Source organism: Leguminivora glycinivorella, chromosome 20 (assembly GCF_023078275.1).
Source record: "Leguminivora glycinivorella isolate SPB_JAAS2020 chromosome 20, LegGlyc_1.1, whole genome shotgun sequence".
NCBI lineage: Eukaryota > Metazoa > Arthropoda > Insecta > Lepidoptera > Tortricidae > Leguminivora > Leguminivora glycinivorella.
Genome location: NC_062990.1, coordinates 14,153,663 through 14,173,964, shown reverse-complemented (window position 1 = coordinate 14,173,964; position 20,302 = coordinate 14,153,663). Strand labels below are relative to the sequence as shown.

General features: G+C 37.4%; 1 protein-coding gene across 2 annotated transcripts; it reads right to left on the bottom strand.

Annotated features, from left to right (window-relative positions):
* Nucleotides 1–401: 401 nt before the first annotated feature.
* LOC125237199 lies at nucleotides 402–18,464 on the bottom strand. Of its 2 annotated transcripts, none has more exons than XM_048144193.1 (9): nucleotides 18,393–18,464; nucleotides 12,686–12,838; nucleotides 7,380–7,572; nucleotides 5,072–5,241; nucleotides 3,918–4,176; nucleotides 3,161–3,312; nucleotides 1,895–2,054; nucleotides 895–998; nucleotides 402–603 (listed from the first exon to the last, which is right to left on the bottom strand). In XM_048144193.1, the coding sequence occupies exons 1-9, from the start codon at nucleotides 18,446–18,448 to the stop codon at nucleotides 525–527; spliced, it is 1,326 nt and encodes a 441-aa protein (XP_048000150.1). In that variant the 5' UTR covers nucleotides 18,449–18,464; the 3' UTR covers nucleotides 402–524. The 2 variants fall into 2 exon arrangements, with proteins under 2 accessions (XP_048000150.1, XP_048000151.1); XM_048144194.1 differs by having other exon boundaries at nucleotides 3,963–4,176.
* Nucleotides 18,465–20,302: the final 1,838 nt, after the last annotated feature.

The following is a 20,302-nucleotide window of genomic DNA, read 5'->3' as shown; positions in this document are numbered from 1 at the left end:
TTATTTTTCCTCATACAAAACCAGTTATCTACGAGGAACAAGGGCTCAGGACACTATTAAAATGGAGAGGTGCCTTGTTTTTTGCCTACATAACCTGCAATGGGTAGCAACAATGGTGTTGCACCTTATGCGTTGGCAGAGAATATAAAGTCCTCAATAACATTTAGAGAAAATAAATTCGGTCAGATACCGCCGGGAAGACAGTGTGGTGGCGTATCTGTGTCAACCAGAAGCCGATAATTGGCAGGAAGCTGCGCAGGATCGGTATAACGGCCCAGCCACGACATTAGTCTAAAATAAATAAATTAAATAAACGCTATGCGCGACAACGGGGAGCGGCGGCCATACATTGGAGCGAGACACAGCGATGGGACTTTTCATTCGCTCGTATGGCTGCCGCTCACCGCAGTCGCGCTTAGACCAATGTCGTGGCTTATCCGTAAGTGGCGTACTCTCGTTTTAGAGGCCAAGATCCTCTTTGGATCACAGAGCCATCCTAGTTAGTTAAACTTGGCTACATCAGTTCAGTCTTCGTGTTTGCAGTAGCAGTACGGGGCGAGGTGTGGATGAGAGTCCAGAATGCAATCCGATTCTCCACGGTAACTGTTGAACAAAATGTCTCAATGTTTTGTTTGCTTTGATATTTTTTATTGAATTGTTTCTTTTGCTTATTTATTTTAATATCTTCCGAGTAGTTAGGTAAATGACACATTGTACAGTTTTGGAAAAAAAAATACTGCGTGTGGTCCCTCCGCGCGGAAAAAGTGCAAGTTTGTTATGTGGAAATGAAAATAGGAAGAGGTATTTCAAAATTTGAGTTGGCAACACTGAACGTTAAACGTTTAACGCTGTCTTTTGGAAGTCACATTAAAAGTTTCACTTCAATATACTTACGCGTTCACTCTTGAGATGTCTCTCGACTGCACTACAAACTTATCTTCATTCAAATTGTATGTCAGTGATGCTTCGTAAAATGCGCCTCCTGGGTTTGACTCAATCTGTAACCAAAAAACTGGTTTTAGTCATGCTAATTTGTTTTTGTGTTACTTATACAAAACTAGTGCCTACGCCAAATTTTGGGATTCGTTAGCTGACATAAGGCTTCCATGAGTCGCGGCGAATGCCGGGATAACGCAAGGAGGATAATGATTGTTGATTATTACTTATAATAGAAATAAAAACTAAGATACAGATTTACAGAAACTAAAATTGTTGGTATTAAGTAGTTCTTCTTTATAATCTCTAAATATGATTCTAGAATGACATTTGCTTTGCGAATAGATCAGAGTATAGTAATGTATTATTACTACTTGATGTTTTCAGGACACTATTTAATTTTCCAGGTTAGGTATTCATATGGATCAAGAAAGGAACCCTGAGGCAGCCTGATACTTTTGCGCTGCGTTTTGGATTTTTTAAATTTATTTACTTAAAAATCATATGGAACAATCAACAAGTTAAAGCCAATAGTAGCATTTTTTAGCAGGAACCACCCTGTATATCACTTTTATTTAAATTGGAAAAAAATAATTTTTCATAATTTTCATACATAATAAATGAATTGATTCATATTCATATTCATATTCATTTATTTCGTAAATGCACAGATACATTACACGTCAACAGTTACAGTTCATATATTAAAATTTAGAATAATAATTAAACTTTAAGTTTTGAATTAAATTAAGAGATCATAATACAATATTAAAAATAATACAATATTAGTGTGAGAGACCCTTAAGAATAACTTTCAAGTTAGTCTCAAGTGATTGACGGCACATGTCAAAACAAATAGCATTAGGAATTGGTAAAGGCTGTCAGACACGTGTTCAGTAATTATCTTAATTTTTTTGTAACTCGATAACCTTTTGATGTTAATTTTTTTTATACTTACTCCGATCTGAAAATTCTCCATAGTTATTTCTGTCTTAACGTTGAACCGTCCCAAATAAGCGTCGTAGTCTATAGCGGTGTTGAAAGCAAGAAGTCGGTTGTTGACTCGCTGTCGCAGTACATAACTTGTGGACGCCACGGTACGACGAACACATTGAGATCTGTTGACAAAGATAACACGCATTGAAGAATATCTAAAAAATATTTACAATTTTATTAAGCCATCTTTGAGACCATGGACATGACATGGACATACCTCGGACAATGGCGATCAAATATAAGAAAGAAACGCGTTCCTACGTACACATTCCAAGCTTATGTAGGCAAACGCGTACCATGCTTATATGAGTAAGATATGACACCGGACGAGTTGGCAAGGGCGGGGGCGGAGACGGAATTTTTGGGTCCGGAACCGGGTCTGCCGATGTCAACTGACGTCACGAAGGGAGTCATTGAGATGATAAAAGAGATGGAAGCTCAAAGAGACTGGGAAAGAGAAACCAGTTGCAGACAGACGAAGATGATGATATAAGATGGAGACCAGAGGAGAAACTAGGTAAAAACAGTCTAAGAGTCAACATTCTTATCGGTATTATAACGGGACACAACACTCTCAACAGATATATGAAGATATTAGGTATCAGTAGTGACGAATCCTGTCCACACTGTGGTAAGGAGACAAGCTTGCACTTACTAGCAGAATGTATCATGTATGCGGCACCGCGATATGATACATTCGGTAGAGACAATTTGAGAGAAGATGAACTCAAGGATGTCGAACTTAAAGATGTACTTTTGTTCTGCAGGAAAACAAGAAGATTTGAGGAGAGAAGTGTGGGAGGGCAGCCGGGATAGTTAGTAACCTGAAGCTCCAACTCCAGGGAACTGGGCTGAATGAACGCACCAGCGATCGACAGCCCGCCTATATCCGGCTAGGCGTCCACATCTGCAAGATATGACAGCACGACTGGTCGCGTTATTAAAACACATTAACTGTGAGGTAACTAAGAGAATATGGGCGACACTTTTAGTGAGAAGCAGAGAGTGGCCATACTGTACGATGGTACTCGTTATTGTACTGTGCCACGGATTTCAGTCTTAAAACTTAGTTACCTCTGCATTTAAGTACCATCTGTTTTTATTTATTTTTGATAAAGAGGCAACCTTGGACACTTTGGGAGTGCACAGCTGGGTCAGCGGGGTTAACTGATGGTTACTACTAAGAAAGCTTACTATAATATAAGTATTTTAATAACTTCCAACATACCCAGCATCCTTTGTAAATTTATTGATATAGTCTATCAAAGCGGCAGCAGTCCTGTTGTTCATCGGATCTGAATCTGACACGATTTGCCAGACGAGGCAGGTGCACCAATGGGTCTCGATCCCAGCTTCGCTGCAAGATCGGCTGCTGGGGATCTGAAAATTTGTGAACATAGAGATGATATAATTATAAGGTAGGTGGAAAAAGATAAGATAGACTTTTTTGCTTAGTAGGAGTCTGCGTGATTGAGTTTCAACAATCCACGGAAAATCCATAGAAATTCATTGATAGAAACGTGAGATGCTAGAAAAAACTTCTACCAACAAGCTATTTACTTAATCCTTGGTAAATTTTAGCGGTTGAAGTGAAGACCTAAGGAAACAGGAGATATAGTCCGTTTCCATAGTTTTATTTCATGAGTTGAAGACCTTCACATCCGTCTTTTTTAATTTGTAAGGATTCCTAGGATTCCTTAAACGCATTGAATCTAATCATCATCATCCTCAAAAATCTACGTTACGTTCTGGTTGTCCTATAACTGAAGTTTCCACAGTACAATAAACAACTTTTTTATTTAAGATATTTACCGGTTCCAACCAAGGAGCGAATCTGACGAGAGGCCTCTTGTCAGATCCGCTCCTTTCACCTTACAAGGATTCCAATGTCTTTTCAAACCAACAGCATCCAAAACGGTTGCATGTACAAATAAAATCCTGCGCTGTAGTCAGAACGTGCGTGCGTGTTAATCTAAAGTACTTACAGGCTCTAGCCAAGTCAACCCCCTCTTCAGATCCGCTCCTTTCACCTTATAAGGATTCCAATGTCTTCTCAAACCAACAGCATCCAAAATCGTCGCATGAAGGTCATGCGCTGTTGTCAGCACGTGCGCGTTCGCTTTAAGCGCGCGTAACGCGTCGGGGCGAGCGCGCGTGAGTTTGTCAGGGAGGCGGATGGCAAGGAGGGGAAGTCGTTCGTCGAGTTTGCCTCGCAGGGAATGCTTTTTACGGACTGCTGCGTATCTGTGGGCAATGGTTTTGTTTTAGAATACTGCCAATTGTTTAAGGTATTGTTTCTATTCGTTCTCAATCTCCCCATTCTTCATCGGGTCGGTACGAGTATACATATATGTTTCTTGTCTTTGTCTCATTCGGGCTCATTAGTTATTCATTTATCGTCTTTGGTCTTATTAATGTTCGAATACCAAACTTGCCAGAGTTTCTAATGTAAGCATCACAAATATCACAATAACATTCTGTATATATAGCCTTAAACTGACCGTAGCTCATCTGTGCATGGGCTTAACGAATGTCAACAGTAAACATCAGATTTGGCGGGACTTCACTTTTGGGTTGTAATAGTTTTGGTACGGATTTGACTACTGATAGTAGATGATTAATTGATGTTATATTAGAACAATGTAATTAGAACAATGTAATAAAGCAAATGTAGCTGGAAGCAGTGGTTTAAATGATAAACCCCTATACCGGAGCTCGATGGCCATGTCATGCCATGGAGTGATGCCCTCAAATGTAACTGGAAGCAATGGATTAAATGATGGACTACTGTAACTGAGCTCTCGAGCCTTTGCGTGGCTCACACTAATGGGGTTGGAAGGCGCATGTGACACTGTTTGAGTTGCAGGCGTCCATAGGTTACGGTGACCGCTTTACATCAGGCGGGCCGTATGCTTGTTTGCCACCGACGGATCGTAGTAAATGAAAATCCGTGGTCTCTGCCTACCCCTCTGGGAAAGAGGCGTGATTGCATGTATTTTTAAACTAAAACATCTCAACACAGCTCAAATATTATGAGCATGACATCTAGAGAGTATATAAACGTATGAAATTAAACGCAACTGTAATCAGGTCAAGAAAAATTTGATTCACCCAAACACCCCACAAGCTCATTCCATACCTGGGCCCATGGTCTCCCATAACAATAATAAGCGTGTCCTCAGTCCGTTTCATCATACGCCTCAAAAACGCCGCCGTATCACCGTCAGCGTACTGAATGTCGTTGAAATTGTCGTGAGATATGTCTGCGATGAAAGTGAAGATGAACCGCCTTCCGTCAAGCTCGAGAAACTGAAATAGTATAACGAAGTCATCGTTATCGTCCATGTGTTATCTCGGCTCAGCTCGTGAGAGAACTGCCATCTGACCTTACAACCTGAAAGGTAAGTAGACCTTATTGGAATTAGTATGGTTTCCTCACGATGTTTTTCTTCACCGAAAAGTGACTGGCAAATATCAAAACCGGGATTCGAACCCGCGACCTCCGGAATGAAAGTCGCACGTACTACCAGCGCTTCTATTCGGTGTTAGAAAACATCGTGAGGAAACCTGACTAATTCCAATGAGCCTAGTTTACCCACTGGGTTGGTCAATTGGCACTGGCTCTCGTATAAACTAGTGTATACGTCAAATCCTGCGATAAGTTTCCCAAGCGGACTCACATTCCTATGAGTCGTAGCTAAGAGAGAGAGAAGGCAGGAAAAAATAAACAAATGAAGATCGGCTGTGCATTAATTGGATGCATCAGCAGTTCTGAAAAAGTTTGTACAAAAATTAAGAAAAAAGTTAAATCATTTGTTTTTAGAATAGAATAGAATAAACATTTATTCGTGAACACAGACAAGACAAAGAACACATAATAACAACAAGACAGAAAGTAATGAAGTGCCACGAAATGGCCTCATCTCAGCGTGTTGCTGGTGACTTCCAGCGCTGATCTTCCGATGAGACCATCAAGTGAGAAAGATTCACGGAGGGTAACAGACAGAAGAAATGCAAAATATATGTGATACAAGAAAAATGGACTACAGTTAAAAAGAATAAAATTGAAAACATTACAAGAAAAATAACAACAGGCTGTGATATAAGAAAGATCTAAGATCTCTTTTATTCCCATTTTGTTACCACTATTTATTTGATGAATTGATTTTTTTGTGTCTTATTTACTTAAGGTGCTCTAGTATCTTTGTTTTCTTAATCATAACATACCAGCTCTTGCCCTCGGCTTCACTCGCGTTAGAAAGAGACAAAAGGTAGCCTATATCACTCTCCATCCCTTCAACTATCTCTACTTAAAAAATCACGTCAATCCGTCGCTTCATTTTGCCGTGAAATAAGGACAAACAAACAGACACTCACACTTTCCCATTTATAATATTAGTATGGATGCCTGTATATATCTTATGAAAGTCGACTACAATGATTACTAAATCATGATGATGACGGTTACCAAATAGGATCGAGTATTATAGAGAATGACTGTCAAAGTAAAATGTGTAATCACAGTGCATAGACTGCCATCTCTCGACACCGGCTTACAACTTTTGAACCTCAGTTTTGACAATTTGGCCCATATTCCTAGGTTGATCATAGATTTATACATTATTAAGCTAGATTGAGTTGTTAGGCCAAAAAGTGTGTCCACATGAGAGGGTAAAGTTGGGGCCGGTGTCCCTCTCGCACTTATTGCCGCTGTCAAAATCATTTGACTGACATCATCACTGTCATTGTCTGGGGATACCAGTCAATATTCAAAGTTACTACCAAATCTACAAATACCGAATTAAAGGTTTTTTTAATTGCGCAAATCTTTGGTTTTATGGCTTCATAATAATGACTTACCAATTCGTTACAAGGTATTAATGTCTTTGCCTCGATATAATACAAAAATAATTTAAGAAGTTTATAAACTTAGTTATCATACAGGTAAAAATACTACTATTATAGTAATCTCTTTAACACTGGTCACACGTGCGAGAGGGACACCAGCCCCAACTTTGACCCTCTCATGTGGACACACTTTTACTAGTCTGATAAGAACGCCTTTCTGCACCGGTGATAAAGTTCAATTTAGTATGGCAAAAAAACTGTGAGCTCAGTCCCTATTGAAAGTCCATGAGGTTGATATGTTTTAAAATGTCAAATATTAATATTAGCGCCATCTAGCCGAGCGTACCCCAAAGGTGTATCGCCATCTAGCTCACCGTACCTTTTTCTGTATGGTTTTGGGGTACGTTTTTTTCTTAGACTTTATCGGTCTTTACGAAGTTATATAGGTCTTCGCGGTTACTAAACGATGGTAAGATAAGATCAATTAAAATTCGCTGACGTACAAAGTTTTTGGGAACAGCTCGCTTGGTAAGAAGTTATTGGGAACTGGTTAGATTTATCTAGTCAAGTTCTTGGTGTTTTTACTGAAGGAGACTTACTTGTTCCGTGACATTCATCATCATAGTATACTGTGGCGTGTCTCCATAGCAAAGGTTCCACCCCTTAAACAGGTGTGAGTTGGCGTTTTTAAACGCTCTGTAGTAATGGTCTGCTGGTTGTTTCTTGAATCCGTTGAAACGGAACGTGAATGTGTTGTCCAGAGGCATGTCTTCCATGTATGCTGTGATGTACCTGGAAGGTGATAATGGTGTGAAATATCATTAAATGAAAACGGGACTTAATCGAGTAAAACTTACGTTTATATTTAACCCGACGTTTCGGACATGACATTATGATAAATTCTCGTATTTAATTGTATGGAAAGGTAAGCTGGTGGCAAGAGCGTGCGACTTCCAATCCGGAGGTCGCTGGTTCGAACCCCGGCTCGCACCAATGAGTTTTTCGAAATTTATGTGCGAAATGTCATTTGATATTTGCCAGTCGCTTTTCGGTGAAGGAAAACATCGTGAGGAAACCGGACTAATTCCAATAAGGCCCAGTTCACCCTTCGGGTTGGAAGGTTAGATGGCATTTGCTTTCGTAAAAACTAGTGTCTGCGCCAAATCTTGGGATTCGTTGTCAAAGTGGATCCCAGGCTCCCATGAGCCGTGGAAAATGCCGGGATAACGCAAGGAGGATGATGACAGTATTTATAGTGCCTATTGGGAATTTTGGTGGCCATATCTATACTCCACTTCTTGCTTATCAGCCATTGATAAAGTTATCATTTAAATTAGGAGAGTTTGGTGCTAAAAGCTTTTTCTGGTTCCTGTAAACTTTATATTAAATACGGTGTCATGTTGAAACAAAATACATACATTTGAATAAATCTTGCATTAGGTCTGTTATTTTTTATAAAATTATAAATGGGCTTACTCTTGGCCACTGACTAGACTAGACTAGCCAAAGGCAATGACAGTGGTCTACGGTGGATTATTAACAAATGAACATTAAAATAAATGTCATATACAAGGAAAAAGTGACCAAGGCCTCCAAGTGTTCCGAGCTGGAATAAAACCAGCGTACTCCGTTAACCGGACGGATGCCTATAAGACCACTCGGCCAACGGATCGCGAAAGAAAGGGTCGAAATTTAAAAAACACAAATGGAAATATTTTCAATGAAAATAATTTAATTTGATCTAAGATTATTAACAAATTATAAATTTAAATAGATATCATACACGAAAGAAAAAAACGACAAGGCCCACTGGTGGCCGAGCCGGGAATCGAACCCGGGTCTTCAGCTTACGCGGCTAACGTCTTCACCACTAGACCACCCGCCCGCCGCGGTACCCGACCAAATTTCTCTAGTGTATGTTATCTCTGATAAGGCTAGGCGCCTTTTATGACCAACTCTAAGGGCGACGTACGGCGGCGGCGCGGCGGGCGGGTGGTCTAGTGGTGAAGACGTTAGCCGCGTAAACTGAAGACCCGGGTTCAATTCCCGGCTCAGCCACCAGTGGGCCTTGTCGTTTTTTCTTTTGTGTATGATATCTATTTAAATTTATATTTTATATATAGTAGTGTGACCACTTGAAAAAAAGAAAAAATCAAAAAATATTCAATGAAATAATTTTATTTGTTCCCTAGTTGTATTATTACAAATGTTTTTTACCAATGAGTTTTTCGAAACTTATGTAAGTGCGAAATGTGATTTGATATTTGCCAGTCACTTTTCGGTGAAGGAAAACATCGTGAGGAAACCGGACTAATCGCAGTAAGACCTAGTTACCCTCCGGGTTGGAAGGTCAGATGGCAGTCGCTTTCGTAAAACTAGTGCCTACGCCAAATCTTGGTATTAGTTGTCAAAGTGGACCCCAGGCTCCCATGAGCCGTGGCAAATGCGGATAACGCAAGGAGGATGACGATGAAGTCATAATGGACAACTTTGATTACGGGACTAATGCTGAAATCGCGAAAAAAATGTACTGTTCCATAGAAATAAGAGGCATCGCTTCAGTCGAAACCGCTTGTTGCCGCTTGGTGGCGCTTGAGGCCATTGAGGTATAATGTACTAGAGAGGACACGGCGAACAAAAAGTTTGCGCCACGAACATAAGTCCAATGGACTTATGTTGCCTCAGCCAGTCTCTGCGCGTGGTGGGAGGAGGTTGTCTCTGACTGCACACAAATAAAATGAAAAAATGCCTTCCTGTGCTATAAGATACTGTTGAAGCCATACGAGAAAATCTAATAAAAGTGACGGTGTCACATTTCATCGGTTATAAGACAAGCTATTTTGATCTAACTTAATTTAAGTAATTATTATAATGAAGGGACGGGCTCCTTAAACGCGAAGCTATGGCCGCCATTTTGACAACTGGAATCATAGATGAATCGTGCAGACATGACATGTAGGTAATAAGGTATTATAATTGTGATCATATTCTGTTTTCAATATATAATATAAAAATATTTATTTCAATTTATAGTTTTGAATATTACACGGTTCTAATACGAATTTTAGTCGATAATATTATACAATAAGCATGATTTTGAATTATTTCTGAATTATAATTCTCATTATTGACGAAAAATAGTGACACCAAAACTGAAATAGTATTTAATGCAACCGGTGTTTAAGGGAGGTAAAACAAGGTGAATGGCGCGATTATTATTCTGAGCGACAGAAAATTACAAAACTAATTTTATTCAAGGGAAATTAAAATTTATGAAAAAAACAATTACGTATTTTTATTTCACTGAGTAGAAATTAAATAATATAACACAATGTATAATAGTGCTAAAAGTAAACTACTTAGTACTTATTTCACACACAAAGTAATAAAACAAAAGTCTACACTAAAAGTGTCGCGTCTAGGTGGTCAAGTCTTACTCGTTGGCGCACAGAATATGTTCGAGTTGTCATTTCTAATCTCCAAATGCTAATTCAAGTCCAAAAAATCTACTACGAATACTACGATGTTGCCACTGCAAGAAAATGTTTGTAGAATAGTATAATTTTTTTTTTATAAAAGCACACGCAAAGACAATTTATTTATTGATAATTTCAAACCTTTGATTTAAATAATTAAAAGCATTTACTTCTTTACATAAATACTAGGACGTCCGAATATAAAAAAATATTTTCTATGATTTTGGTTGCAAAGTTGGTTTGCGCTTGTATCACTTCAGGTGTTAATAACGTTTGGTACATTATTTTACGGTAAAGAAAACCTAAGACATTGTGATATTTTTTTTTTAATATACTGGTACTCATACTGTACTTGACTTATGAACGAAATTGTGTACATCGCGTTTTATGGTTATCATGGGCATCATGGCCGCAATTTTTTTCGGAGGCAGCCATGACACCATGGTTTGTCACTTTCATCAATTTTCATTCATTCTTGTATATTTTATTGTGCTCCGTGGTGATTTCTGTCTTGTTGAGTATTTGTTTTTTGTTAAATTTTTGTTTCCTGTTGAGATATCGTGTGACTAATTTAATACACATGTGCAGAAATTGCATTTAGTGCATAAATTTGTGATTTATTTATTCATTATCTTAGGTGTAAGTAAGTTAATTATTGGAAACGTGCATGAAGGAGTTAGGTATTGTCACAAATACCCCTAATCTAAATACCAATGACCAAGATTCATAATTTGTGGCGGACGTTGCCACTAATTATACTGATAAGTTTTCAAACAAAAAAAAACACACACAACACGGAAAAAAACATCAACCACGCATCACCACATCACCTGCATCACCAGTCGCGAATTTGATCATACGTATAATTTTGTATTTTGGGTTTCTTATATGCTATAAAGAATGTATTTAGATTAGATTAGATTTTTAAAATTTAATGGCCTCAGTCCCATTGGTGGGACTATTTTGCCAGTGTCAAGGTGATATAAGCTAATTGTTTTAGATTTTGGTACGGTAAGTACGACAGTGTTCGGTAGTTGGCACTTGTAAATTGATAGCTAGATTTTACAAGGGCACGTGGACTATCGGCCGTTGACGACAAAAAAGGGGCTAAACGCGTTTCGAGATTAATTCTTCATCAGCTTCTCACTATAACATTAGTTTACTGCATAATAAGCTATCGATATTACACTTTAAACAAAATTAATGAGCAAAAGAAGGAGAAATTATTCACGACACGATACCGCTAAGATAGCGCCCGTACCGGAAGTCCTCAAAGAATGTATTTATTTAAAAGTTTGACGAATTCTGAATAGTACTTTGACAGTGACATAAGTGACATTGACAGCTTTGACAGCTAAGTGACATTGACGTATCTGTCGTAGTTTTTTTGAACTTGAACTAGTGTTTGGAGTATAGTACGTAGTACATAGTAGTTTAATGCTTGAGGCATAGACAATTTGACTTGGTCGCGTTCATGAAAAACGAAAAGAAAGCTAATTTTTCGTAATGTAGAATTAGTTTTATTTTATTTTACTTCTGTATTTTTATTTTTATTTTTTACTGCTTAAAATGCTTTTGTTATTTAAATATTTTTGTTTTGTAGTGTAAATAGTAAGTATATTTTATGTGTTTTTTTTTTCTTCTTCTCGATCTCATCTCTTTATTGTTCTGTGTGTGTTATCTGTCGTGGCTTCACCGAATGGGCCCTACGGAAGACCAGCGCTGGCTTTCAGTTAGCAATATGCTGAGTTGGGTCCATTTCGTGATGCGCACTTAATGTTCTGTTCTGTTTCTTGTTTTCTTATTGCTTGTACGTCAACCAATTGGAACCATAGGCCATTCTACAACCATGTCAAAATGACAAGCAGTAAGAGATTTCTTACAATCTGATTTATAACGTTACTATGACATAGTTCTACAGTGGCCTAGGGTTCCAATTGGTTGACTATACAGTCATGTACGTACGTGTTGTGAATGACACGAATAAATGTCTTTTGTCTAAACGAAATACAATAATGTCCTTTAGAGTCAATGTTTACATTGTTGAATGCCACTTTCTGTGACTTTAAACTTTTTTACAAGCCTTTATTCAACTTGCTTTGTTAGTATGTTAGTGTGCGTCAAAACGTAGAAGCAAAAATTCGACCCACTTCCCGGTTTCCGATTGAGCTGAAATTTTGCACACATATTATGTAAATCACGTGACAATGCAATATTATGGTATCATGGAGCTGATCTGATGATGGAGCAGAAAGGTGGTGATATGAACTCTGTTATGAAACATCGTATCCCCATCGAGTAAGGGGTTTTTGGAAACGTCTCGGAGAGCAGTAGATGACTGTTGAAAGAAAGGTACAGTCGGCGATAAAAGCTTGTGCCAAAAATGATTTTCTTGGAAAAAACTTATTCTTTCTAAGTGATAAACTTACCCTTCTTCTTTCAGATAGTTGAATATAAAGGGGATGTCGTCCAGGGTCCTTTTATTTTCCTTAGTTTTCCTCACATCCGGGTGTTCCAACTCTGCCTTCCCAGTGAGGAACGGGAACAGGCAGGATGGAGTACCGTCTCCCAAAATATTGTACCTGAAAAAGAATAACTTTAAACAACAGACATATATAACTTCGTATAGTCAGATAACGACTAAGAAAAAAAATCGGTACCATACAGAAAAAGGTACGGTTGCCTAGATGCGGATTCCCATACAAAATACGAAAATTTATCAGAAAATGACTACTTGATTGTAAAATGATGAATGATGGTTAAACGTGTAAGTAAAGCAAGTAGTTTGATAGTGAAAATAGGTTTCATTTGAAGAATGGTACTCGCATGATAACGAACGTGATTTGCGCTGCCTCGTACAGTGAGTAAAATCACGTTAGCATCTGCTGCAAAATAATAATTAACTTAAAGAATTTTTCCCATACCATATTTATTCTGATCAAGCTATCTACAGTCGCCGTCAATAGAATTTGTGAACAATGTAAACAAACCTTGTAGTAAATTTAAATAGATATCAAAAAAACAAACAACACTACAAATCGAAAAATATTCAATAAAATAATTTGATTTGTTCCCTAGTTGTAAACCTTGTAGTAGTCAAAATGTTTTTAATTTCCATTCTAATTTCCCTTTCATTATAGTAGCTTTCAACTCCTCATTAAGAACCTTCCAAGTCTTCGGCATCAGTCTAATGAAGCCACTTCTTGGGGTTGGAATCAAAGGCGAGTATCATCACATTAATTTTATCGTCCAATGGTTTAGCATCCAGTGAATTAGCATCGAGTGGTTCATCAACCATTGAATTTGCATCCAGTGGTTTAAAACGCTGACAACAGCCAATGACCTTGATGCTAGCGTACACTGACTATTCCCATGGGAGTAAGTGAGAGCGCGATGTCACTAAAACACGACGGCTCGGTACGAAAAGTACGGAAAAATATTAAAATAAAATAGAAAGATGAATTATTTGCGCAATATGTTTCGTTAGAGTTTTAGATATGTATATTTTGTAATTTAAATTTTAATTAAAGACAACTAAGTGAATAATTGAACGTCATAGAACCGTTTAATGACGAATTGGAGACCAATCTTTGCAATTTTTTTTCTATTTAGCCGAGCCGATTTAGTTAAATTGTGTATTTGATTACGGCTATATTCGTTGAAATACAATGAATAATAACATATAATTTACATGCCTTACTAAAACGAATAGTTTGTCTTAAAAAACTGCGCAAGTAACATCAATTTTGCGCAGTTGGGTGTTGTCAGCCCCTTAACATCCAGCGGATTACCATCCTGGCCCCGTAGCCGAATGGCATTTCTCCGACGCCAAACGAAAGCGATACGCCGCTGGCTCTGTCGCGCCAATACGCAAGCGCGATAGAGATAGATATCTACTAGCGCTTCGTTTCGTGAGCGTTTCGTGAGCGATTGTGCCATTCGGCTAGCCACCCAGTAGTGCTCATGCGCGCATTCTGAAGCAAAAGGTCCCATATTATGACTTTTCATAACGACGAAATTCGTTCATAACTTTTAATCGTACGAATTACCGAAGCGTCGATTTGCTTAAAGAGAATGTACCTACCTACTTAAGCGAAAATGTAATACCTTTTGCTTAAGGTGGCTCGCCTAGGTTACCCGAAGCTCAGGCTGCGTTAGATGGCGTTAATCTGCAAATTACCGGTCTTATTTTTTTTGTGGAGTCGTACAGGCATTTATATACTTTCAATTATGCTTCGCGAACATTTAATATTAAAATTGACGTATTACAACATACATTCAACTTCTCATTGTAACGTTAATCCCCTTAATGTAGATAAATTTACTATTTTACACTATTTTTAAGTACCACTCACACATACAAACAGTGTTTTTGTATTCCTTCTAGTCGATAATTTCACGCGGCGACAGCTTGTTTAAATAGCCTTGCGGTAAATACGTGTTATCGCATGATTTGCATGGAAGTACTGGGTTCGAATCCAGGACTTTTTCTCTTTTTTTTTAATACTACGTCGGTGGCAAACAAGCATATGGTCCGCCTGATGGAAAGCGGTCACCGTAAGCTATGGACGCCTGCAACTCAAAGAGTGTCGCATGCGCGTTGCCGCCCCATTAGAAACTTGTACACTCCCCTTTGCTGTGTGTGCACAGCAAAAAGGAGTGTACAAGTTCAAAGGAGGGTTTGGGTTGCCGACGACTCAAAGGACAATAGACGGAACAAATTAGTTCCGTAAGTCCTCCCGTCGTCAGCACCCCGCACCCTCGTTGAGCTCTGGCACCCTTACTCACCGGCAGGAACACAACACTATGAGACACTATTTTTTGTTTTATTATTATACATAAATGTATATGTACTCGTACAGTAGTTACTGAGCGTTTTCCACAAAAAAGATTAAAAACCTATTCTCTTAACTCTCTAACATAATCAGGGGCGGCTCACTTCGCGATTCTATCGCCGCGCTACAAGTACATGCCCGCGGCCGCGAGTTCGCGGCCTAATCAGGGTTGGCGCGCGTTCTCACGGAACGCACGTTCGCAATTTCTAATGTTACTTTACGTCGCGAGTTTTTTTTTTAAGGTTCATATGCGATGTCCGCGTGTGGAATGGCTAATAATGCTTAGTTAAATATATATCATGAATAAAATAAATACCATAGGACATTTTTAAACAGATCTACTAACTGATTAACTCCCCCAAAAAGATTCAATAAGGCTTGTGATGTTGGAACTCAAACAAAAATATATACTATATATTTTTAACTTCTGATTAGCAGAAACGTCTGCAATCGATGCCACTAGGCTTAGAATAAATTTAAATTTAAAAGTGCAAAATGTCTGCCTTGGGTGAGACTTGTACTCATGGCTCTTATAAAACCATGGATGCAATAAAGAAATATGAATATATGAATAAGACTATCCATCCAGAGGCCATGAGTTCAAGTCTCACCCAAGGCAGACATTTTCCACTTTTTAAAAAAAATACTAATATACCTAGAAATTACCCAAGACTTAAATATAATAGTATAACATTTTATCTGAGTATTAATTCGTTTTATTCCATAGGCAACCCTATCGCCGGGCGCCGCGCACGTGCGGCTCGTTTCTTTGTAAGAGTTTTGTAGGCATTTAAAAAGGCGGCATGTCGTGAACATCAAAGCAGTGGGCCTTCTGTACTTGTACTATTATATATTCTGTGACATAATTATCCTAATCTGATATTTTAAAAAATTCCAAAAAGTATAGATAAATTTTAGTTTCTAAACTACGATTCGAATGATTTTTTTTTTCTAATTGTTTATTTTCGATGGAGCAAGGGTATGCAAATCGCTTTTGAAATCTTAAATTAGTAAATTAAAATGCAATAGTTAACTGAGTATCGTAGTGCTTTAAAAACTCAAGTGGACTTTTTTTATCTAAGGAGTAATTTCGAGAATATATTATATTTAGCGAGGGTATTAAAAGTTGTGTTTTATATCTCAACTTAATAAATAGAAAATCAAAATGACAATAAAAAAATCAATATGTTTTCTAAGATAAAATTGATACCTTCGGCTCTCCATTCTTGCTCGGTCAATAAAAAATACGAAATTTATATCCAAAAAAAATACAAAAAGTTTATAGAATCCCGGGATTCGAACGCAGTTTCACGGCGTGACAGGCGATTGTTCACCAATGACGCCATTACATAACACGCTGTTACCGACGAAATTAGGCTATACGTATATAATTATTTAAATATAAATAATAATGTCAAATCCGTACTAAAATTACAAATAAGAATGGGTGTGTGTCTGTTTGTTTGTCCGTCTTTCACGGCAAAACCGGAGCGACGAATTGACGTGATTATTTCAGGGGATTTAGTTGAAGGGATGGAGAGTGACATAGGCTCTACCTTTTGTCTCTTTCTTACGGGAGCGAAGCCGCGGTCAAAACCTAGTTTATTATAAATGGGAAAAGCTGGTTACTCTATAATCTGAATTGGAAGAATTCGTTGTTTCACCAAAGATAATGTGTGTTTGTTTGTTTGTTTGTCCGTCTTTCACGGCCAAACGAAGCGACGGATTGACATGTTTTTTAAGTGGAGATAGTTGAAGGGATGGAGAGTGACATATGCTACTTTTGTCTCTTTCTAACGCAAGCGAAGCCGCGGGCAAAAGCTAGTACAGCACGGGTAGCATGGTCGCGCGATAGACGATAAAATATCAGGCCGTCCCTGTCGCACTATTAGTAAGTGCGATTTAATAGGGACGGCCAGATGTTTTATCATTTATCGCGCGACCATAATTGCCTGCCTGGACCAGATTATATTGATGATAATTATTATTTGTAACCATTTAGTTAATATTGTCTTCAGTTACCGCGATAGTTACTCATGAAATAAAAACTATGAAAACGGATTAAATCGTGTATAATGAATTTACAATTCATCCCGAAGTTTCGAACACTACAGCGTTCGTGGTCTCTGAGCTGAACGGGTGACTGAGGAAAAATTACAATGTGCAAAAGCTACCCACATACCTACATACATATTCATATACTTATATAACTATTTAGTTGTTGAAGAAAAACATTCACACAACAATAACATAGGTCAACTAGCTCAGTAAATGTAAGGAAGTCAGCACATTACTAATACTATGCCCACACTATGACCGATGTACCTGACCTGACGTGTAATATTTTATTTTATCAACAAAGGCACAATAAAGATTGTATTGTATTTTTGTATGAAAATAAAAAATAGGAAAGAAATATATATAGTAAGAGTCTTTTAGCTTGACAATCCAGCGAGGAAATGCTGCCAGCGTCTTCGGTACTATGCCACAGGGGCCGTTTTTAGATTTACTTTAGTTTAATTTTAGATTTATTTAGTTTAATTTAATTTTAATTTTTATTTTATTATAATATAATTGTCATGTAAAAAAAAATAATAATAATTAGGTACTTCAATATGTATTTATTATTCAAATAAGTTACACAACACAGCATAACAATAAAACCAGAGTCTTTTTTAATAGAATATTTTATTCTATTAAAAAATATAAAAAAAACTTAATAAATCCAAAAAAAGTTCAAATGATTAAAAAAGACTCCGGAATGGAACTCGAGATCTTCTGCTTCATAGTCAATGCGTTTGACCGAGACGCCATTTCGATTTACTCTAGCAGTGTCGAAATACACGATATGTATCTTTATTGACAAAATGCGTCATTATTTCTGAGTCTGCTTGAGTTAAGTAAACCAATATCTTTAAATAATTACTTGTCAAGAGCCAAGTGTCACTGATGACAATGTCAACTAAAAATGCGCGAAATATGACAGCTCTGTGTCTGTACACAAAATTTGGCACGCACATTTTCGTAAAATTAATAAAAAATTCACATGGATTTGTCCATGATTTCTGTATGAAACAATGTATTTCGTTCAATACTGCGACGATGGATAATGTATAGTAGATGTATGCGCATATTTTTATTTAATTGTAGTGTAGTGTGCGGTGACTAAATAAATGGTAGATGTTTTTTGTATGGAAAGCGAGCCACCTTAAGAACAGTGACAGTTTAGCTATTATAGAGAGTGTTTTTTGTAGTGATCCCTCTGTCACTCAGATTTTTAATATATTATATAATGTATTACCCTTCCATTATAGTAGCTTTCAACTCCTCATTAAGAACCTTCCAAGTCTTCGGCATCAGTCTGATGAAGCCACTCCTTGGGGTTGAATCAAAGGTGAGTACCATCACATTAATTTTGTCATCTAATGGTTTGGTCGAGTCTAGAGGCCGGAAACCGAGAATATTGCCGGACCATTTCTCAGTTTTTGTCCTGTAACGTAAAGTATAGTTTAGAGAACTGTTGAAAAATTTGTAATAAGGACGTGGGACCGCCACCAAAGAAGATAGAATCATTATAGATGGAAGAAAAGAATTGAAGTTATTGTTACAAGCCATCATGAAAAACAATGAATTTGAATTGTGAAAGGTCGAATTTGGGGATTTGCATGTTGTGTTGATTTTTTTTTTACTTTTATGTGTTTATAAATTTGTTATGCTTTTATGTACACCGTGTCCAATAAGTCCGAATACTCAAATTTTACCTCAGTTCTAAAGATATAGGGATCACAGGCCATCAAATTCTTATTAAAACTAAAGAGTATATTCCTCTTAATAAAATACAAGCACAAAGTACATGAAATTTCCGAAGTGTCTAAGAAAAACAAAGAGGTAAAGTGCCAACAAAATACTTGCTCGGCACGCAGGTGACGAGTTATTTTTTATAAGGAGAATCTGTATGTGATAAAACAGACGCCACGTGTCCAAAATAAACTATTATGGGTACCGAGGATAGATAACGTTCCGGGCAACTAGAAAAATGTGTGTTCCAGAGCTCACCATCGGCCCAGGTGTGGGATGCAGTATGTAAGCGAGGTAAACTACCTTCAGTACTTACAGATAAAAGCGTTAAAATCAACGTTTTTTTTCTTTAAAACCAAGGTTTTGGAGAAAAAAATGCCTTAAAGTTAAAAAGGATGCTTGGGAATGAGTAATACTGATACTATCATGTGTCCCAACAAGACGCACCTCCAGCACATTCGGCAAATGGTATTCTAGCGTAGTTTCAGACTAATTTGGCAGTTTTTTATCCGAAACATGAGTGGCCACCCAGGCCTCCAGGTTTAGGCGTATTAGACTATTTTGTATGGTCATACATGCTTTGAAGACTAAATTTTTATAAAATCATAAACCTAGATCATTTCAAAAAGGTTATCGAGAGTATTTGGGATGAAATGTGAAGAAAACGGTGCGTGCCGCGTGTGATCCGTTTGAGAAGCGTTTGAGGCTGGTAAACAAGTTAATGCTGGAGTTATTCCAAAACATTTGTTGTGAATGTAGTAAATAAGAGTGCCATTCATAAAATATAATAATAATGTAGTAACTATTTGTTCATTTTGTTTTATTGGCTATTTGTGCTGTATTCAAACTTATTGGACACGGTGTATTTTAGTTACTCAGTGCTTTGGTTTTTACTGTCATGGAACATGAAACTAACGAACTAATTAATTTGAAATTTGGCACACATTATTAAAGATCGTTATCAAGGTGCACTTTTCGTGGCAAATGGTACGGTTGGCAAAAAAAACAAATACTTACAATTATACTTTAAATACATATTCACTTTGTTCTTAACTACAAAATAAATGCTTTTTTTCTTAGGATTACACCTCTACGGTACAGTCAAGTGCAAAAATACGTATCGAAATAATCTTCTCATAAATATGGTACTACGGTCTTATTACACCGGACTAAGATGCTATAGGACATATTTTTGAGTAAGATGTGTACACCCATATTTTTACACGTGACTGTACAAAGCTTTTTCCAACCAACTGTATATTTTTAAAACAAAATACGTCAAATTATGTCGTAAAAATACATTACGCGAAGTGTATAATATTATTTTAATCCAAATAATCAAATGCACTCTAGATACGACTATTTAGAATTGTTATTCAAGTAGTTCAAGTCAAAAGTAATGCGCGAAGCCAA